General features: G+C 36.8%; 1 protein-coding gene and 1 non-coding gene across 2 annotated transcripts in view; both read right to left on the minus strand.

The window, feature by feature from the left end:
- The window catches only part of CNTNAP2 (contactin associated protein 2), a 1946973-nt gene that overhangs the window by 1041169 nt on the left and 882226 nt on the right, over positions 1-23578 (minus strand). The window contains exons 6-8 of the mRNA XM_059396202.1: positions 20513-20697; positions 14893-15036; positions 10904-11168 (exon numbers count right to left, since the gene is read on the minus strand). Of these exons, the coding sequence (XP_059252185.1) occupies positions 10904-11168; positions 14893-15036; positions 20513-20697 (594 nt within the window). The remainder of the gene's footprint in view (positions 1-10903; positions 11169-14892; positions 15037-20512; positions 20698-23578) is intronic.
- On the minus strand, positions 22611-22745 carry LOC132016971 (U4 spliceosomal RNA). Its single transcript, XR_009404071.1, has one exon. It is a non-coding gene; the product is annotated as a U4 spliceosomal RNA (small nuclear RNA).

Genomic DNA, 23578 nt, shown 5'->3' on the forward strand with positions numbered 1-23578 from the left:
CTGACTGGAACGGAGAAAGACCTCAATCAGTATTAGACAGTGGGTAATGTGGTTCCATTGTCCATGGTTTTGACTATGTATATACCATACACATAGAACTATGATAGAAAAGACACATTCTTTTTGGTTATGAAGATGCCCTCGACTATGGTCTCAAGCTATGATTTTTTGAACTAGGATAAGAAGACGATGGATGGATGGATGGATGGATGGATGGATGGGGCACCTCAAAAGAACTGGTGGTACTTGCTAAATCGTAGCATATGCTAAACAAAGATGGAAGAAAATAATTGATTTTTCTCAAGATTTTGATTTTGTGTCCCAAGAGAATGATTTTATCCTTGAAAGAAATTATTAAGAAAGGAGGTTACAAAACAGTACCCAATTCACAAGGTCTTTGGAACCCTAAGCAAGACAATCAGTGTAAAGGATTTAGTGGCGTATAGGCATGATTTAAGTATTCAACAGCTGTTAGTTATAACGACAGTCTTGGGAGCAGATGGGACTTCTCTGGATGGCCCTGGGGTCTCATTTCCTCCAACCTTTAGTTCCTTAGCAGAGGGCTACTTCAGCAGATCTGAGTCAGCACAAAGGACGAGTAGACTTACATCAGCCACTGGACTCTGGGGGCCTCCCTTTCCTAACAAGGCAGCTTTTCTGACTCTGACCCCTATAACGCTGTAAATAGTAAAAGTGCAGGCTCCTCTCTACTGGCATCTTGGCTATGGTATTGCTGACCATCTCTGCCCTGGCAGAGCTAAGAGCTTGGGAGATTGGGTGCACTCTATTACTTCTCTGCCTGTAGTTCTTACCTACCCCTAATTAACTGTATGTTATGTCTGCATCCCAAAAAACAATAGAAATTTGATGACAGAGAAGACAGAAGGAAGCTGAAATTTGGGACAGATCTGCACATTTCAGGTTTGGAGATTAAAACTTCTTCCCAAAGGGGTAGAAAATACTTGTAGACAAAGAAGTAGTAGGTCATGGCTTAGTCTCAAGTCAGCAATGTCAGGGTTAAAGAAAAAAAACAGCAGAAAACCGGAATGAGGGGAAGGGGAAGATTGCTCAGAAATCAGAGTGAGCAGTGTCCCAACATCTAGGCAGGGAACTGTCGGGGGGATTGGGGGGGGGGTGAAATGTCCAGGGATAGCAAGATCCTAGCCTCTGGACAGTGGTTTAGTAACAGGGATCCAGTCTCTGGAAAGATCCCAGGAAGACTACCGGTACTAGAAGAAAGACTGCCTGGACATACAAGGCAGGTTATTAGCATCTTTCAGAAACTATCAGAGGTTAACAAGTGCTAAAGCGGAGATCTGTGCATGGCTGTACTTGTCAAGAGTAGATCGTAAAGAGTAAGAGGAAACAAGTAGTGGCTGGAAAGTAAGAAGGCTCAGTGATCCGAAGTAGGGTCTGTGCTGGGGTTACACAGGCCTCAAGGGAAATGTGTCAGAATAAAACACATCATAAAATTGAATAATGATTACAGTTTGGTCCCCATAATTATTTTCTGATACAATATTATCAAAAGCAAATACTTTCTGAGTGGCACCAAGGGAATCATTCTTCAGGCTGATCTCAAGTCAATTTAAGAAGGCCCATGTCCTACCCTACAACCAAGCAATCTCACTACCAGGTATTTACCCTCAGGATAAAAATGTAGTGATCCAAAGGGGCACATGCGCCTGAATGTTTATAGCAGCAATGTCTACAATAGCCAAACTATGGAAAGAGCCTAGATGTCCATCAACAGATGAATGGATAAAAAAGATGTGGTATATACATATACAATGGAATACTCTGCAGCCATCAAAAAAACACAAAATTTGGGCACCTGGGCGGCTCAGTGGGTTAAGCCTCTGCCTTTGGCTCAGGCCATGATCCCAGGGTCCTGGGATCGAGCCCCCATTCGGGCTCTCTGCTCAGCGGGGAGCCTGCTTCCCCCCCACCCCGCCTGCCTCTCTGCCTGCTTGTGATTTCTCTCTGTGTGTCAAATAAATAAATAAAATCTTTTAAAAAAAATAAAAAAAATTTTTAAAAAACCACAAAATATTGCCATTTGCAATGACATGGATGGAACTAGAGGGTATTATGCCAAGTGAAATAAGTCAATCAAAGAAAGACAATTATATGACCTCACTGATATGAGGAATTTGAGAAACAAGACAGAGAATCATAGGAAGAGAGGGGAAAATGAAACAAGATGAAACCAGAGAGGGAGACAAACCATAAGAGACTCTTAATCTCAGGAAACAGACTGAGGACACTGGGGAGGGATGTGCTATGGTGCGGGGAAAAAAAAAAAGAGAGAGAGAGAAAGGTCCTATGTAGCTCTCCCAGAACCTGTGGGATCACTTTTTCCAAAAGGCTCATTTCTACAACTAATTATAACAAAGCACCAGCTAACTCAAAAGCCTATATTGTTCACAGATGGAATGGCTCAAATTGCTTAGAAGTCATGAAAAAAAAAAAAAAACAAACATAGATAAATAATTGTCAGTGGTACTATCTCACAGTCTCAAGTCTCTGGTTAATGATCCCAGGTAAGCATCTTCATGAGGGAGGGGGGACTGGAGGGGAGGTTTTAATCCGATGATTTTATTTTGTGTCCTTTCTGATTCTGAAAGCAACCGATCTCCAATTACTCCATGCCAAAACTATTTTAACTATTTAAAACAAAATTAGATACTCAGTGGAAAAATACCTAAAATATCTAAATTTGATGTGATGGTTCGTTTTATGCGTCAACCTCACTGAGCCACAGGGTGTCCAGATGCGTAGTTAAACATTATTCTGGGTATGTCTGTGAAGGTGTTTCTGGGTAAGATTAACATTCGAATCCAGAGACTGAGAAAAGCCGATTCCCTCCACGTGGGTCAGCCTCAACCTACCTAATGAAGGCCTGAACAGAAGAAAAAGGTTGAATGAGAAAGAATCCCCCCTCCGCTGACTCTCTTTAAGCCAGGACATTGGTCCTCTCGGGTCTTCAGACAGAACTGAAACATCAGCTCTTCAGTCTTGAACCTATGAGCTTGAGTCTTGAACCGGCTTTCAGACTGGATCCTAGACCACACGCTCTCCTGTGTTCTCGGGCTTTGAGACAGGTGATGCAACTACACCACAGGCTCACCTGCATCTCCAGCTTACAGCTACAGATCTTGGGACCCCCGAGCCTCTGTAACTGTGTGAGTCCATTCCTGCTCATCAATCTTTCTCTCTTTATACATCCTATCAGTACTGATTCTGTGGAGAACCCTGGCCTATTAGCAGCAGATTTATTATCTCCTTACTACATAAATCTATATTGGTTAAATTCACCAATTATTCATCCATCAGAGAAGTTTCAGTCCTCAAAACTTTTATGAAAGGCAAAGAAAAGGGGCCTTCGGCAAAGCCAGTTTGCTCCTGTGCCCTCTCTTCTCTTGTTTTGGAAACATCTTCAAATATATCCATATATAAAGTTGGGGGTTCCAGAGCTCTCTTCTCTGCTGGTCTTGTATAATTCATTTTTATTCTTATAGTCTGTAGAAGTAATATCTGATTTTTCCCCCTTTGATTAGTTTATTTGTACAGTAAATTGAAGCTTTTAAAACATGACCTGGTCCCTATTGGGAGTTTTTACCTCCATTTTACCCACCTAAGCTTACTAGATTTTATCCTCTCCTTGCAATTCTTAAAAATTATTATACACACATACACACAATCATGTTTTATTCATCTTCCCTGAAAAAGGCACAGAATATTTTAAAAGGCCCAGAAACACTGTAGAAACTAGAGTAGGTATGGTATCCTGGAGTGTGATTATAAATTAAAATGTCCCCTTTGCTTCCTAAAGAATAAGTCAATACCTAATACCACAAAACTTTCCCCCCCAGCCTCTTTCTGCTTTCATGTCGGAATATAATGCTTCTATTGATGTGAAAATGCACCAGCATGCACTGAAGTATAATTAAAGGTAGATTTCCACTCAGCTTGCATGATGATAGTACAGCCACGTTGGGAATTGAAATATAATAAAAAGTCAGCTAGGTGAAGCTACCTGGGAGCAGCATACCATTCACTCAAATGCTTTTCACTTGGTACCATGTGGCTCTCACAGCCAGTCTGTTTGTGAATTGGGGAGAAAAATATCAGCAAATGGTGTTGTAGATTTGTCCAAGGTTATCTATATTTAATCTATAGATCTGTGTCTATAGACCTACATCCTTCCCACTTTTGTCTTTTACTTAACCAGAGGAGGTGTGCAGGCCAGGCACAAATCTAGATTCGGAATCAAAGTGAGCAGGGAGCTCTAGGAATCAGCCCTCCCCAGGCTCTAAGCTTTCTCAGAATCCAGAGCCATATTGTCTTTCACATCAGGCTCCATTTGTTACATAAATGCCATTAAGGGAATTAAATTGGAGCTCACTGTTTGAGGACAAACTTTTTAAAAATCGACTATCTGCTTCTAGTTAAGTAGAGAAACTAGAATTTTTGAATCGATATAACTTTGTCTATGTAATTTCCATTCAAAATGTGGTTAACCATTATACTTTTTGAAGTATCATTTTATCCTCAATTATTTTATAGTACACCTTTTTTGTTTTGTTTTGTTTTAACAGTAATTGATATTTATTGTAGAAAATTTGGGTATTATGGAAAATGTATTAAGATGTTAGTAATGAAAAAATGTTAGTAATGGGAACAATCACCCACCAATTAGAGATAATTAGTATTATTCAGATTTATTTTTTCCATTCTGAACTGCTTTTTAGCTATCTATATATTTCTAATAATAATATTGGGATCATATTCAATACAAATTTCATTAACATATTAATTCACTATATTATATTTCCAATGGTATTAAATTTTATTTGAGAAACATGATTTCTAATGACATAATAGTGCTCCATTTGACAATACAGCTTTTAAAGGCATCTCTTCATTTAAAACACCTAGTTTGTTTTCTATTACTTTTATTATTTTATATACGTTGTGATAAATATCTCTGTGTACTTCTTTATTTCTTTAGAATTAGAATGATACAAATTTAATACTCAAGGTGAATGATATTTTTTAAGGCTTCCATTAATTATGGTTTTAATTCGAATTAAGGACTATAATATACACTACTAAATAGGTCTCCAATCATTTTGCATTGTAAAAAGTAAATCACTTGAAGTATGTGAAGTATGCCTAGATAGACACTATTTAATTTTTAGGTCGTAAAAATCCCTTTTCTTTTTTAAAGGTTTTATTTATCTGACCGAGAGAGCATGAGAGCGAGAGGGAGCACAAGCGGGAGGAGGGGCAGAGGGAGAAGGAGCAGCAGCTCCCCGCCCAGCAGGGAGCCCGATGCAGGGCTCTATCCGAGGACCCTGGGATCATGACCTGAGCTGAAGGCAGAACCCAAACTGACTGAGCCACCCAGGTGCACTGAGTTGTAAAAATTCATTTGAAGAAATCCTGAAATAATATCTGCAGTTTGAAATCAGAGAGCTGAAAATCATATCTCAATAAGCAGAACACAAAAAACAGTACTGCAAACTAAACATTTTTTTTTCTTATGTGATGAAAAAGAAACCAACCTCATGATGCAACTTATCATGGAACTTTCAAAATTGGTATGAATTAATTCTTTCCAGAATTAATGTACTAACTACATTTTCAAATGTTCATAAAATCAAGAGAAGAGATACTCTAATTGCTTAGGATAGATTGTGCCAGGAGCAGTTCCAGGGAAATGCATTTGCCAACAATGAACTGGAAACATGCCAGTATTTACCACCCAGTTCCCCAGCTATACCCGAAGCCAAGAAAATGTCTACTCCTTCTGTTATGTTCTGAATGTTTGCATCCCCCCCTACAAATTCATATGTTGAAATTCTAATGCCCAGGGTGATGGAATTAGCAGGTGAGGCCTGTGGAAGGTGCTTGGGTCATGAACTGGAGGCCTCATGAATGGGTTAGTGTTGTTACAGAAAGAGACCCCACAGAGCTCTCTAGCCCCAAAGACAGCTAATGAAAATAGCAGTCTGTGACTTGGAAGACGGCCTTCTTTAGCAGAATTCAACTATGTCAGGGTGGAATTCAACTACGTCAGCACCCTGATGGCAGGTTTCTACCTTCCAGAACTCTGAGGAATAAATGTCCGTTGCTTAAACCATCCAATATATTTTGGTGCAGGAGCCCGATTAGACTAAGACATCTTCCCTTAACACACCCAAATGCAACTCAAAAGATATACAAAGGACACTGTAATAAAACAAAAATAAAACAAGACCTTACAAAGATTTTCTGTAGAGACAGAAATACAAACAAAGATGATCTTTACTGAATACAGCTTTCTGAGGCAGTGCAGATGCTGAAAGTCATTCTAAAACTGAAGCAGCATCTATATAAACAAACAAGGTTCTAATACTTCAGCTAGTAAACAGCTGATTTAGAAACAGTGCATTTTCTGAATGCCTTTTCTAAAAGGCTTTGTTTATGTGGATAGAAACTGATTTTTTTTCCAATAGGTAAGAAAAATAATTAATAGAAATCACTTCCCTTCCACTATATAAATTCTGAGTCACATTTTATGACCTTATTAATATGAGTAGACCACAACATTAGAGTATTATTGTAAACACCTGTATATAATTTAATAGCATAAAATTTGGGAATTTTGCAGTAAAAACCTTATTTTAAATGGTAGGTAGGTTTTTTTTTTAAATATACATCAAACATACATTTTTACTACCATTATAATACTGTTATATTGTTCCTAGAAGCTACATTTAGTTTTCCAAAATGAACTGACAGTGTAAATACCTCCAAGCAACTAGAACTTTAAAAAATTCCAACTCTTCAAATGAGAAGACAGATCTGTAGGTCAATGTTTTCTAAACCATGGGTCACAACTTGTTTTTAGGTCATTAAATCAGTTGATGGGTCATGAAAAATTTAATGAAAAAAAAAAGAGAAAAAAAAAACCCACAAAAACAGTAAGAGTGCATCTAAAGCAGCAGACTGAGTTTCAGTAGGTATTGAGTGCAATATAAAATGTTTTCTTATGTTTTCTGTGTTTTGATCAAAATCATTTGAATCTGGGAGATCTTATGCTAAATGATATAAGCCAGATACACAAAGGCAAATACTGGATGATCTCACTTTTATGTAAAATCTGAAAAAAGGAAAATTCATAGAACCAAAGAGTAGAATGATCGTTGCCAAAGGCTGGAGGGTGGGAGAAATGGGAAAAGGTTGCTCAAAAGGTACAAACTTTCAGTTACGAGAGGAACAAGTTCCAGGGAATCTAATGTATAGCAATGGTGATTATACTTAATAATAGTGCACTGTAGGGGCGCCTGGGTGGCTCAGTGGATAAAAGCCTCTGCCTTCTGCTCAGGTCATGATCCCAGTGTTCTGGGATCGAGCCCCACATCAGGTTTTCTGCTCGGCGGTGAACCTGCCCCGCCCCCACCCCCCCACCTCTCTGCCTACTTGTGATCTCTGTCAAATAAATAAATAAAATCTTTAATGATAATAATAATAATAATAATACTGCACTGTATACTTGAAATTTGCTAAGAGAATAGATCTTAAGTGTCCTCACTGTGTATTGCACACAAACACACACATATACACACACATATACACAAAAAGTGTTAATTAACTTGACCGTGGTAATTATTTCACAATGTATTACATACACATTAAAAAAATCACATTATACAATCTGTACAACGTGTAAATATATGTAATTTGAATTTGTTAATCCTACCCCCAAAAAACTGGAAAAACAAATTTTAAGAACCCCAAATAATTTTTAAAACACAGTTCTAGGGCGCCTTCTCCAGGGTTCTGATCTGAATGTTAAACAGTATGTTGAACGAACACGTTATCCATCCGACCCTTTTAGTACTTTTCTTCCCCTTTACTACTTACTTAAAGCCAAAGGAGAAGCATAAATCTAAGTATCATTCTAAATAGAAATAAGTATAATGAGGTGTTTTATAAAAGTTGATTATTGTGACTTGGAAAATATTTTCACAGGAAGATAACCCACTCTGCAAAGTCAAGGTTACTCAGAGTTTGACTGAATTTTACAAGCTGAGTCTACTGTCAAAACTAAGGAGACCTGAAATCAATCACAACACAGAGGGGAAAAATACAAGGAGGGTGAAAAATATATTGACTACTAACTTATAAGCTTTAGTTTGACTTTATCATCAAAGAACAATGTTGTTCAAGACAGAATAAAAAGCCTTTTGAACCACTTAAATTAGCTTCATCTCGGACCACAGAACTTACTCACTAAAAATAAAACCAAGTTACAAGTACTTACTGACAGGCACTACCTGAGTGTCTCTGTAACGACTTCTCGATACACGACTGAACAGTGTTTACGTGTACATGAGTGCATTGTACATGGAAATGCTAGCAGTGGCTGCTTTCCTCTTCTAAATTTTGTGTATCTTCTACATTTTTACAACCAAGCTATTTTAAAAATAAAGTAAAAAGGGACTGACAGACTTCAGTGTTTATGCTGCTGCTAAGAATAAGGTAGACATAATACAGAACTATTTCCCTTTGTTAAAGCAAACATTAGTGCCCTCAGTTACCTTAGCTTTCTAAATTATTTTCTCAGTATTGCTACTTACACTAAGTTACTCATATATTTAATTGAATTTGGTAAAGTACCTTTAAATACAGATGAAAACTGCCTTCTATGGACTCCATTTATATTTACAGGATGGATGAATGAATGTAGTCATATATCGGATTCTTTTGTTCTTTCTTTCCTTTATTTTTTAATAAACACAGTATAAATGAATATAAGATATAACTTTTAAAAATGTATGTGCATCTATATTTACTTATAAATCTTTCTGACACTTGAGCAATGATAACTGTTAAGATCATGGTTTCCACTCTGTGTATAGGAAAAATAAATATTTGGAACAGTAAGGTATTTTCATTAAAATATGTAAGACCAAGGTTACCGACATGTTGAGATTTCCTATCAGTTTCCCTTAATTTGCACAGATTCTTAGCTAAATTAACAAAAATTTCTCAAGTCCAGTTTTCTCATACTTAAGCAAATTTGTTAAGGTAAATTAGTAATTGCATATTAGATTCCTTTCTTCTTTCTTCCTTTTAGTTTTTCATAAACATAGCTTAAATTAGATGAAAGTATCTTAGAGTCTTAAATTAGACCAGATTAAATTAGGAAATGTTTATTGATCAATATTTATGGTCCTATTATTTCCATTATGATGGTTCCTGTTACATGGAAAACCACCAGAAATTTGGGTTTGTTCAGAGAAAGTCAAAAGGGAGGGAGACCTTCATACTTATATTTTTATGTTTTTAGTCATTAGAAAAGAATCATTAATCATAATAAAATCTAATGGGATGTTTTCCAACTGTGGTAAATATTTGTATGTGTATTTGTTTTATGTGTTTTTCTGCTCTCTCCAGATATTTTCTATTTGCTCTAAATCTCCCCAGGTGAGTTTATACTGGGAAGCAGTGATAAAATATGGTTGATCAATCATTTTGACTCCAAACATTCAGGGGAAAGCAAAACTAACAAAGCAAAAACAGAAAAAGCAAATCTCTAGGTACACAATGGCTTTTGAGTTCAATAATTCAGACACACCTCTGATATCATGGTCCCTATATCTTTCTTGAATCCTTCTCAGTAACAGTCTATACAACCATGCCCTAAAGAAACATAAAGTCTATTTCATGAAAGAACACATATCCTTCAGCAGGAAACATTCTGTTAGTGAACACCAGATTAAAGGGCCACAGTGTTAATTCCACAAACCTTCCCAGAGCAACTCTACTGTACAGGTGCTCTTCCATATGCTAGACACAGCCTATGCCCTCAAAGAGCTGACAGCCTACAGGGAAATGACATGGACACAGACAGTGTAACGTGTTAGAAACCGTATCGAGTTTCTAATGGTGACCCAAGTGAACATGGGATATTTCGACATCAGAGTAAGCAGCCCTGCAATTGAGAATTTTTTTATTTTGAACTTCCTCTCTCAGTATTTGGTACATTTGTACAAGCTGCTCAGTTAATGTCAATTTTCTCTATCTTCTAAGTAGTTCTTCACAAAATAAAAACATCTACTGCAAGGAACATCTAAAGACATTTGATGAAAACTTTTAGTCTTTAAGAGTCCCCTGTCATGACTACTTTTTGTCTGCAACATCTCATTTTGCTATCCCAGCTTTCTTTGTATCATATTAATCAAAGAATATCCCAAAGTTGCTACGTTTGTTCAATTAACAACAGTATTACCCAAGCCTCAGTTTATTATATTGCTGTGAAGTCAATTTTAAAAATTACCCTGTCAAACCCAGACAGTCTTCCCTCAGTTGATCCATACATCTTTTCATTCCTCTTTGTACTTACCTCTTGTTGTTGTTTTTCCCAAAAATCTACATAAATTTAGAAATCACTTTGAGGTTGATTCAAGCAGTTGCATATACCTTTAAAGTCATAATTAAATTAATTTATACTTGCTACTAATAGTAAAAGGTATTCGAATGTCCATAAAGTCAAACAGTACCAGACACTCTTATGTCAGTAAAATAGACATTCTTTGTAAACATAAAATATTCCCCTAGAGTAATGTGCATGGCCCTATTAATGTGAACTAGCATGTCTCAGCAAGAGAAGATCTTGGTGCTCTGAGACAGTCTCAACCAACTTTCTTCCTCGCCCACCCCTCACCCTCTGAGCCAGTTTTCAAGATTCTCTTATTCAATCAATACTCCGGGCAGGCAAGTAAGAATCTCACACCAAGTCTGAATCCAAACAACCTAGAGGACGCAACACCAACAAAACAAAAGCAATGTTAGCTGTGGGAATCCTAACAGCAGTTTCCGAAGCAAACAGCAAACCGACTGCACTAACCTGAGGAGATGTCTATTTGGCTCATCTTCGTCTGCGTGACATTGATGTGAACACCAACTTTGCTTTCCGTGAGGTCAATCTCCACATTGCCCAAATTATCTGCAAACTGACTGAAAAGCAGGAGACCATTTGGGTTCCAAGTCCTGAACTGGAAACTGACTGAAAACAGGTCCTGGTTCGGCCGTCCTGGCACTTCCAGGTAACTGGTAGCATTGAAAAAGACAGGCACTGTGTAGGGCTCCACACACGAGAAACTCAAATTTCCCTGGAAAACAAAAGAGCGTGCTTTGAGACAAATGCAAACAAAGCTAAAGGCTACTGATGTCAGAGCAGAGCCTGAGCTTGCGCCCAACTCGCAAACGCAGTGCCATGATTAGGTTGGGCACCCAGACAGGCCGGCAGCACTCTGCTTGGACAGTGTGTCTAACAGGGCGCAGCAGCCGGCTGTCAAGACGAGGAGTTAACAAGAACCATCTACCATGGAATCAACAGACTGATAGCCTGATGGGAGGGGGTGTGTCCCTGTGTGGTGGGCGTGAGTGTGAACCTCTGGACTTTCTAAAGAAGGCAGAAAGCTGACAATGCCTCGGTCAAGAAGGAGATGCCACCATCGTCTCCTGGATGGCCTGCGTTCAGTGTTCATTCATATATTACTAGTCTCACGATGAACTATGGTCATTTGGTTGTTATTTATTAATTGATAATATGGGATAAATATTCTTGGTTTTTATCCCCATACCTAATACATATGAATTAATATTAACTGGGTACCATCAGCATAATTGTGATTATTTCAGATTATTGTTATATTAAATTCCCTTGAAGTGTGCATGCATTATAATGAATTCATGCCTCTGAAAATAGTAGTATGAATGTACAAAATGAAAACTAACTTGTGATAACTGAAGCCTATTCCTTTCTTCTTACTCTCTTTCTACTCTGTTCCAAAATATTTTGATTTTCCATTCAGACACACTAAATGTTGTATTCCAGTGCGTTAGTACCTTCCTTTTAAAGGTCTGGAAATCTACGTTTGCTTCTGACTTCTTTTAACCCACCGTAGTATTCTGAGCAAGACAATTTGTTCACATTTTCATCTGGTCCTTCAATTACTTATTCACAACAACACGACACCACAAGAAATCTAGGTTTAGACGGATCTTTCTTCCATTTCAGCACATTAACCATTACAGCCAAGGCAGGCTGTCCCTCTGAATTAATATTCAAACTAAATTTGCATTGTAGCTTCACAGGTAATTATTTTTAACTACTTACTTTTACTGATGAAAAGAACTGCCTTTGCCTAATAATTAAGATGTTATAACTGACCACATACCCATGTTGCAGGGAATGTCTCCCAACAAAATTAAAGGTCCTTTCTGGGTAAAGGTGCTGAACTCAATGTATAATGAGGTATTGGCAGGGGTCATCAAGAAGACTTTGCCAGTTAACCCATGGGCAGGACTCAGACAACTGGAGATTCCTCTGCAGTACTCGAAATGCGTGTTCCCCACACCAAGATACAGGCTTGATCTGGAGATGTGGTGTAGAAGCTATGTGACCTGGTACTGAACTGGTGATGGCCTTCTGTATCCATAACTGAATCCAGTTAGGACCTCTATGTAAACTTTTAAGACGTGGCAAGCAAGTGCAGAGATGTACTCATCTTGGGGCTTCCCAGGACAAGCCTAGACATTCCCTTGCTTATTAAACCTGCCACCTACCAATGTGGGGTGGTAGGTCTCTTTCTTCTGTCTCTTCCTGCCTCTGGATGCTGGTTGCAGATTACACCCAAGTAGCTGTCCAAGAGACTGTGGACAAATATTAGGGAATGGGTGCATGCATGGAAATGAGTGCAAGATGACTGTTGAATCACTTTCACTGAAATACAACCGCCTGACATTTTTAAACAATATTTTGATTATTTATTTGATAGAGAGAGAGATCACAAGTAGGCAGAGAGGCAGGCAGAGAGAGAGGGAAGAAGCAGGCTCCCTGTGGAGCAGAGAGCCCGAAGCGGGCCTCCATCCCAGGACCTTGAGATCATGACCTGAGCCGAAGGTAGAGGCTTTAACCCACTGAGCCACCTAGGTGCCCCAGCCACCTGAAATCTTTTAATGCAGATCTTTTAAAGCAAATTTCCTTCATAAATATTTGTCCTTTTACAGGTAATTACAAAATGTCCCACTTTTCTCTAGTCTGTCTAAAATGTTAATATGTACATATATTTTTGTTTAAAAGTTTATTCTAAGTCTGCTCATTCTATTTCAACAAATATGATATAGATAATTTATGCTTTACTAAATATCTTTGTTACTCAAGCTAAAATAGCACTTACAACCACAATATATTTTGCAGTTAAAGCTGCTCTAGGATTGAGCCTCCATAGTAAAATTCTTTATAATTCAGGTACCTAATGAATGCATCTCAGGACCAACTGGGAGGTTTGGGCAGAAATAATATTTTACCTCTTCTTAAAGGTGCAAAAAATAGAGAAAGTATTCTGATGATTTGGATTCTATACCTTTTTATATTAAGCAATGATTTCTGAGAAAACAAAAAGACCTGGTGCTGTTTTAGCCAAAGCTTAAAAGAGGGTATGTATTAATACTGTTCTAGGTAAGAAATAACATAGTATGTAAGGAGTCCATGACCTCGGGGGTCAGACACTGTGGACCCACTCACATTCAATCATCTTGGAAAGTTATTTTTCCAGGCAAAATCTCAGTTTTTTTTTTTTTTCCATCTACAAAATGTGTATAGCATCTCTACTAACTTTGTAGTCCTGTTCTCAGATTGTCATAAAAGTAGTATTCCTAGCACAGTGCCTGCTGCCTATAAGTGGAACTATTACTATTTTTATTACTATTTTTCTCTTTAGCCAATATATTTTATGAGATAATTTCAAAGTTGAACATTTTATTCAGTACAAATTTATTATTTTGAAGAAAAATAATTAAACAAAAATTTCATGTTAAATTATTATTTTATGCCTACTAATTTTCATACGCAGCCTGAACTTCTGTTCATTCATGAAGGGATTTCTATTTATCCAATCATTTTGTGAAAACCCTAGGCTCATACGTCGGGCAACAGACCATCAGAGCTCTTTGGGAATACAATGCAAACACTCCTAACATTATCTACTGCCAGTGGCTCTCAAATGTGGGCCTCTGGAATCCCAAACTCTCCCCAAACAACACTTGTAGGTTGAAGTTAATTCCTGTTCCTGGAGATCCATGGGGAACACATACTGAACTTCTCAGCTGTTATCTTTCAGTGATCCTAAGAAGTGTCAAAGGGAGGCAGGTATGCTAGAGTGTTCTTCAATTTTTGCTCTCCTGTTTGAAAGAGTTAAACCTAGGAATGACTCACAGCAGAGCTAGAAGAAGATCACTATTAAGTCTACGCCGTGGCTTTTACTATCCAATGGTAGTCAATTCTTATTCAACTGCCTATACTTAGTATGTTTTGGGCTTTCACAAAAACTGTATTTATCTGGATGAGTTATCTTTGGAAACAAAGAAATGAATATGGTAAAGCTCCTCGATATAACAATTTTAAAATATAGAATTAGATGACAAACGAAGTGGAGGTGGATGCTCATATCATATATGATAAGACATCTGGAAACATGATGCTGCCAATTTACAGGCTGAACTTCAGGGACAAAACAGACACCGAGGAATGCCTGAGCCACATCCCTCTGATATGGGGAATCCAGAAACACTGGGTCAAAACCCTGTGCCCCATCTAAGTAAAGCTTACCATCTACTGTAAGCTAATTTAACTCAAAAATCATTATTTACTTTCAGAGTATACCCACTATCTACTTTTTTAGGTTATTCTAAAGTTAGTTTAACACTGTGAGCCCAACATAAGCATGATGGCAAATGCTATGACGACATTGTTGTTGTTCAACACTCCAGAAAAAAAAAAATTTTCTTTGATTTTTCTATGAACCGCTATTTTGGAGTGAACAATCTTACCACATTTGAGGGCTCTAGTTTCTTCCTTCTCGCGAGATCAGTTATGTTGATACCATTGTAATTAATGCTTTCCATGCAGCCTTTGAAGTTCTTTCTACTGCTGGAACTTGGCTTCCCAGAGAAAGGTATGCCTCCAAAGGTTATCTTTGAGAAAAGAAAAAAATGTAAATATTCACACTGTATTCAACTTAAAAAATATTCACAATAAATTAGACAAAACTATTAATACAACTAAGGTCAGTTATACAACCAACGTTTGTATATCTCTCCCAGAATATACAGCCTTTTTTTTCTGCCTCCAGAATCTGTTGCATATTAATTATGCTATTACGGAAGTATACAACAGTATTATTAATTCTATAAATCAGACTATTAACAAGAAAATAGCAATAATCTTTTGTAGCCACTCAAAAGCATTTCATAAATTTTCCTGAAATGTTTTAAAAGATTTTGTTTAGCAGCCTTCTTTTATTGCATAATACCAAAAACACGTTTTTATGAATATCAAAGACATACTACTAATAAGTGCTTCTAGTCATCATGAGATAGACCAGTACTACTATAATACAATGATAAACCCTATACCATGTAGACTTATTTTAATCTAAATGACCATTAAAGTCAAATAGTCACTAGACTAATTTTTAATATAGAAAATAGTTCAAAAAGTCTCATTACTACATTGTTTAAGAACATATTAGGAGATGGGGGCTTTTATTTGAGCACTACAGGCTTAGAGATGTCATAGGTCTTCTGAATCCTACGGAATACGGTGGATGCCCTTTACTGTGATTCTCTGTCTACTATCACTATAAACAGAGAGGATGTCTTTTTCCTTACATCTCTGGCCAAATTACAGTGCCATAGTGTCAATTTCCTATAATACAAAATTATATTTAATATACGTATTGCCATCATGACATTTACTGCTAATAGTGAAATAGTGGTAAATAAATCTAAATGCTAACCAGAGCTTCAATACCAAGATATATAAACCAGATGTTATTTCTCTTTTAATTATTATTCAATGTTACCATTATCAACTTTTCCTATAAAACTTTGAAAACGAAAGCAATAGTTAACACATTTTTGAATGTCAAGACTTCATATTTGAAACACAGGCACAGATCTTTGTGTTCTAGGAGGCCATTAGCAAATTATGTTATTTTATTTAGTGTCATGGCATTTTAGATGCTAAGTTTTTATGGAAAAAAGCACAAATTAATGATAGTTTATGAGAATATAAAATAATAAAAGACCTCACTTAAAATAAAATTTATTAATAATGGTTAGTTGAATATGTATTATTTGCCATAGAGTTTATATATGAAAGAAGAGAAAACTGAAAATAAATATATAAAAAAGAATTAAGAAATGACAAAAGGAAAATCATAGAATAATCTAAAATAGTAGAATTATTAGGAAAATATTTTCAAGGGGCACTAAAATGAACTTATTAGGTACTAAATAAGTATACATAATACCAAAGGTAGAATTACTGATAATTTATAATTATGTGGAGTGCTTTATTTCCTGCCTATGGTTCATGTTACCAATTCTTTCCCAGTTGATGGTAATAAAAATCTATGCTTAACAACATGCAGCATCAAATTTTAAACATTATTACTAAATACCAGTTTAAACATACTGTCTCATTCTTTCTCCATGTGCTGTTGGGATGATGATTAAAAACACTCCTATGTTTCCCTGTTTTGAGCAACCCTCAGCACAAGTCCTCCATCACTGTCCGAGGTGCCCTACTGAAGCAACACAGGCTCGGTTTACCAGAATTCCTGACAACTAAGAGCTGTGGGTTCAAATCCCAATTCCTAATGTAGCTAATCCTATGAAAATAGGTTGCCGCTTCTCCTGATTATGTATTTTCATCAGTAAAATGAAGTATCTGGGCCACAAAATATTTCCTGAAGTTATAATTATTCAGAAAGAAAAAAAAATTGTTGCAATTGTTATATTACTCACCAGACACTCATATAACTCATACAACTGGCTTATTAATGATATTATCATTCAATAACAGCCCTGAGTTTAATGAAATAGTCACATTGACTATTTTGTTAGCTACCGAGAGTTTACAAAATGTGGCCGAGATGGCTAGATATTTCTCAATGTCCTTTTTCCCTACTTTCTTTAGGAAAATAAGAATGCTTTTCAGCTGTGCACACTGCAGCCAGGATACCACATTTACCAACCTCTGAATCCAGTTTTGGTGATGCAAGATTAAAGTAGTAAGACTGTGTGACTCCAAAAACTATAATTAAAAGGGGAAGGGAGCGCAACCTTCTTTACTCTTCCTTCCCACTGGAATGCAGGACGGAGTGGGCACAGCCATCTGGGGAGTGATGTGTGATGGGACTGGAGCGCAGCAAGGTAAAAGGAGACTGGGGTCTTAATGACCATGACGCTGCCATTTGAGCTGAGGGCTCCCCGCCTACAACTACCTTATATATGGCGGAGAATAAAGGAGCATCTGTTACATGCGGTCTAATTAATCATAACTGATACATATGGTCATTTCTATTCCTTCCTATCGCCTCCTCATATAATAATGCTCTGACAAATGTGCTATTACATTAATTTTCCAAAAGGGGACTATAATGTGTCCACTGTCACACAACCAGTGAGGAGCAAAATGGGACACAAACCCAGGACTTTTGGTCCAGTCTGAGCCACGCAACTGATTCTCTACAATCCTCCCTAGTTTCTTTCTAAAATCCTAGCCGAGTTCTACAACTATCAAGGGGCACTTCCTTCCACTACCTCCCAAGCAGAAATGTATTGCACAGGGGCTATCCTGGAAATAGCTGAAGAAAAGAGAGAAGCTAGGCCAAACATCAGTGTGCAGTTCTGCCCTTTGGCTGAGAAGAAAAATGTGTATCTGTTTACCTCTGTACCCTTCTCAGGGTACCATGCTGCTAGGAGCTTGCCTGCCCATGGCGTTTGGCACACTTTGCAGTATAATTGGGCTCCAGGAGGTGATAAGGTGAACTCTTAAGCCACCTTCCACAAAAGATGCCCACACTGAGCTAATTCAAAGGAGCAAACTTGTTTTCTACCGCCTCTTTCATGACGTACATCTCTAGGAATAGTGCTAGGTATTAACTTACCCCTATGATGTGCTGAACCCTGCTCAGACCAGCTCAGGAGCACAGACAGTTCAACAGAGCCATTGTTAAATTACATAGTTTCAGATCACATTACACAAGTAGTAGCTACTAGGAACTCATCTCTATATTTTCATTAGTATGTACAATCTTGAGATTACTTATATGTCTACACATGACGGGAATACCCTATCACAGTGTGGTATAATATATTTGGTCTTTGTTCCCAGTTCCTGGGAGCCCCTAAAACCCTTGGAATGTCCTGGGCTACAGGAATGTTTTCAGTTATTCATAACAAGCCTCCTTTGAGGTCTGAGTCTAGTTACTACATGGACGAGTGAGAGGGGTGTGTGTGAAGACATGGAGGGACTGACTCAACTCAAAGGACTCAGGATTCTTTATCAGTAAATCTGACTTTCTTCCCAGTGTCTCCCTCTAACAATGTCTCAGGCGCTGTCATCTACAGCTCAGGTTCTCAAAGGTGGTATGTATATTCATGGGCTTCAAAGTGTCCATGAAACTGCTGACCCTGAGTGTGTGCGTGAATATTCATGAATTCCATCACAAACTCAATACAGTCTATGACCCCAAATTTTTAATTCTGTTTTTTGAAAATTGGAATTGTGTTTGCCCATTGCTAATGTTCCAGGATCCCTCATCTGTCCTATGGTACTTCAAAAGTTTATTAATGGAAGGTAAATAATTCATCTTTAAGTTCTCTCATACAGTGGGAGATAAGCCACCTAAGCCAAGAAATGTACTAATTTAGAAAAAAAATAAAACTTCTAGGATTTTCATATTCTTTCCCTTGCAACAATCATTATGCTTTAAGGAGATTTTTTTGGAGATTTATTTTCTGATAAGCTTAAATTTATTTTAATGTTAAGATCTCAATATCAGGGTTTATATAGCATAATCTATTTTAAATTCCTATTTAGGAATATATATAATATATTCACCTCACAGAAAATTTAGAAATTATTTAAGTATATAAAGAAAATAAACACAATTGTAAATCCTAACTTTTTCAATTACCTTATCGTGAGCCTATTTCACATTTTTAAAAATTCATGTAAGATACTGATTAACACACATACGTGTGTATGTATACAAATAACTTCAAAACTGAGGCCAAGGCACACTGAGTTTGCACAGGAAATTCATAGGGTCACAGCCACTATACACTTTCTATTTTTAAAGGATACGCAAAATATTTGATACGTTCTGGGCATTATGGGAAACACTAGTCTGAGCCAGTTCACCATTCCAACAACCTGCTACACTGCTTTTAATAATTTCCTGTCCTAGTGAAGGTGGGTTTTTTTTTTAATCATTTCTCTCATAAAAACATGTCAATAAAAGTAAAAGTGGAACAGAAGATGAAGATGGCAGTCAAATTGGATTCCAAAATCTGAGGAGTTGTACCGTCAGGGACACTCAACCCATCAGCAAGTAATCACTGTTATTTTAAGAACTAAATAAAATATATTTTTCGTTTATTTTATCTGTATTTTTTAATAGTTACCAAGAGGTTAAGACAAACATTTATTAAGGTGTCTGACTTTAACTATTACAGAATGGTCTAGAACAGCTGTGGAAAAATTAGTAACACCTTGAGGGTTCCATGAAGTAAGAAAGTTTAGAAACCCCTCGCTAACTAATATTTCACCCTATTTATTTTCCTGCTATGCTCTTTTTGTTCATTTAGTGTTATCCCTTTTCTCTAGGAATATATAACACTGTGATGAACATCTTGAAGAACTCTTATCTCTATATTTGATTAACATTTTTGGTGGGTATTTTAAGTTTGAACTGCTCTCTAAATAATTTATTAAAAAACCTGAAATGCCTATCTGTTTAATAAAGGAATATACAGTTTTTAGGGGACCAATATGATTACTTTTTGACCTTTGATCATTTGGAGGATAAAATATGTCCTTTTATTTATGGACAACCTCTTAAAATATTCTATATTTTACTTTATTTCTTCTATGATAATTATATCTGAGAAAATAGAACCCAACAAAAGAACTATCTATAGTCATGAAGTCATAAATAACAATATAAATCAGAACTCAGGATTTCTTAAGTCAATATTTTGTAACAAATGTTGGGCAATGCTGTATTTATAATATATTATCTATTCTCAAGAATAATAGATGATTTATACCATCTTCAACTACCAATGGAAAGATTACAACTTATATTTGTTCTGGACTTAATAAACTGCCCTGCTGACATGATAAATGGTCTGCTCCCTTTAAATGATTACTTCGGTACCAAGATTTTTAAAATATTTCAAAGACTCATAATTACAAACTTAGAAATGAATAAAATGACAGTGTTAATAGATTAGGCCCTCAAGTTGAAGGACAATTTTTCTTTGGAGAATAAAACAAATGGGGCAGGCAGGCATGTGACTGACAAGGACACAAAGACCCAGCAGGAGACCGAGGCAGCCACTCAAGACGGAGGACAAGGCGCGTCCCGCAGCTCACCTCGTAGTCCAGGTCCAGGTAGTCGAACTCTCCGTTGGTGCGGAAGTGCTGCACGCCCCTGTCCAGGGTGAGGTTGATGCTCCGGCCCTGGCGCTCAATGACCACCGAGTGCCAGTGGTGATCATCCAGAAGACTCCCGGTCGTCACGGACGTGTGGCCGTAGATGGGGCCGAGCTGGTTGCTTCCTGAGCCATGGAAGGAACAGAAACGAGGCAGTGACACCACAGCGACTCTGCGCAGCGGCCAGCTTCCATCAGGGCCATGGGCTGGCGCGCCACTCAAGTCCTGTCCACTGACGCGAGCGTGGGGGAACCAGCATGGAACTCTACCTAACAATAGTTTCATATTCAAAATACATAAAAGCTATTCAAGATGGAAAACATCTCCTTTAAAAAAATAGAAAAAAAGAGAATGAGGGTTCTTTGTTGTTGTTGTTTGTTTGTTTGTTTGTTTTGTTTTGTTTTTTACTGTGCCATGAATTGTGCTAAGTTTGACAGGGTCCTTACAAAGTCAGTGTCTCACAGTGCTGGAGCCCAGGGCTGGATTCTCAGGCTGACTCCACGACTGGCTTGCCCTATAATCACAGGCAAGCAGGCAGCTTCGGTGAGCTTACGCTGCCTCATGCAGGAAATGGAGAAAATCAGGGTGCCAGCTTTACAGGGTTGCTATGATGATTAAAGTAATGAGTACATGCAAAGAACTTAACCAACTTCTTGGCATATAGTGAACATCAGCTAAAAGTTACCTGTTAACAGGCTTTTATTGTTGCTATTATTCTTATTATTGGTCAAGAAAACACAGCATGACACTTTCCAGTTTTCCCTGACTCCAAAAGCACTGATTTTAACTACAATGTAATATTTAACGGCATAGAAAATTAACTCAAGTTATATTTTAAAATAAAAACTTGCAAAAATATGTATGAAGCATTAATCTAGCTTTGGAAATAGATTTCCATGGCAACAAGACTATAAATGAGAGTGAAAGGTTGTGAGAATCCAAAATGTTTACTCAGGTCATCTCTGGAAACTGTTTACATGTTTTATACTTATCTTCTATTTTGTCTAATCAAGTCTTGCTTTTCATGGTCAAGTACAATTAAGTGCTATAAAAATACAACATGGTTTCAGAATAAATAGTATCACAGAAACAGGAGAAACACACAATTAAGGCACTGAATTATTTCCTATTGTTTCCCACCCCCCCCTTTTAGGATACTACTGCTGCCTATACCTGACATTTTCTATGTCTTTTCTCGATCAGATTTTCTTTCCTTCTGGTGGTGAAACCAAATGTGCCTGTGACTGGGACTGTGATTATGACTGTCTTTCCATGTGGCAGTGGGGCAGAGAGGGACAGAGAAAAGTAGGAATAAGTCTAAATGAAAGTATACACTCTATTTTACTACTTTAAATTACTTTAAATGACTAGAACACAGAGTAGCAGCTAGATGTGCCTGATATTGAGGTAATGGCATTTTAAAAGGCACAGTGGACATATGAGTGAGTGCATTTCCACGACTGTCATAAATTCCAATCAGTCAATAAAACTCTGTAAGTCAACTGCTTTCCAGTGAAACGGTAATGACCTTTCTCGGAGGTCAGAGGCTCAGGCACTAGTTTCAGAACAATAATGTCATACCTATAGAAAGCACGGTGGCTTTTAAAATGTTCCTCTGTGTGTTTCACTTTTAAAAAAAAGGAGAAAGGTTTGAGAGAAAGTAAACATCCTTAGATATGTTTCAATTGCTCCCAGTGTGAATGCATATTTTTTGTATGCATATTTTTAAAAAGTACTTACATTTTGTTTTCTGATATCTACCCCCCAAGCCTCCTATTTCTCCTTATCATCTAATAAGAATCCTTCAAAAATGATTTAGGACTATTTTTTCCCCAGGCAATACATGAATACCTATACTCATTGTAAGTAGAGAATTGTATGAAGAATTAATATAGGTACAACATTCATCACTCATTTCCACTAGTAAACATAGTGTGGTCTATTTCTTTCCAATTTTTTTCCTATAAATATATTTAATTATATACATATACAGTTATGTGTGTATATATAATCAATATAAAATACTGAGATATTATTTATAATATTTTATACTACAGTTTTAATGTTTTATGGTATTTTTGATAGAATTAAAATTTTTCACAGACATTTTAATTAGCAATAATTGCACCTCGGATAAACCTCATTGGCTACGATACTGCCACTACGCAAAGCTTCACACACATTTTAAATGCATTATCAACATATTTCTATATGCTTAGCTTTTTTTTTTTTTTTCAATTTTTGACACTGTGATCAATATTGCCAAGTATATCCTTGGACTTAAACCCTATAGCCATTTTTCATTATTTCCTTATGATTACTGGGCTAAAATATACGGGCAATTTTTAGATATCTGAAGACACTGTCAAATTGTTTTCCTGAAAATATTTTCTGATGTAAAGAGCAGTACAAAGAATCTTGTCACATACTCAATATTTATATGATTTTTAAATTGATTTACTTAACAAAAATTAGTCATTATTTTATTGTCCATTAATTTCATAGATAGTGCAGTTGAGCATCTGTTGTTCACAGAATACTAACAATTTTTCTTCTATGAATTACCTTTTATGTCCTATGCTTACATTCTTAGGGAGTGGTATAAATTTCTACTCATGAATGACATTAAATTTCCATATTTAACATTTGCGTTTTTCAAGTTTCACATTCATTATGATCTTAATGTAAAGAATCCAATATTTTTGTGTAATTAAGTGATCCAGCTTTCTGTGCGATTTTCTTCATTTTTTTTCTTATAGAAACTATAATTTCTATCAGATTTGAAATGGGTACAGTTTTATAATAAGGGTAAATATTTACAGATACTGTATCAAGTATTATCAACAACAACAACAACAACAACAAAAAACCTAATGGAAACTGCACTTTTGAGTATAATATCAATTTTCAAAGTAATAAAATTTAATACATAGAACACAAGCCATATTCGGGAATGTCTGGACCACTCAGACTGATTAGTGAGTCAAAAAGGCAGGATCTGTGCTC

This window comes from Mustela nigripes, chromosome 4, assembly GCF_022355385.1.
Source record: "Mustela nigripes isolate SB6536 chromosome 4, MUSNIG.SB6536, whole genome shotgun sequence".
In the NCBI taxonomy this organism is placed as follows: Eukaryota; Metazoa; Chordata; class Mammalia; order Carnivora; family Mustelidae; genus Mustela; species Mustela nigripes.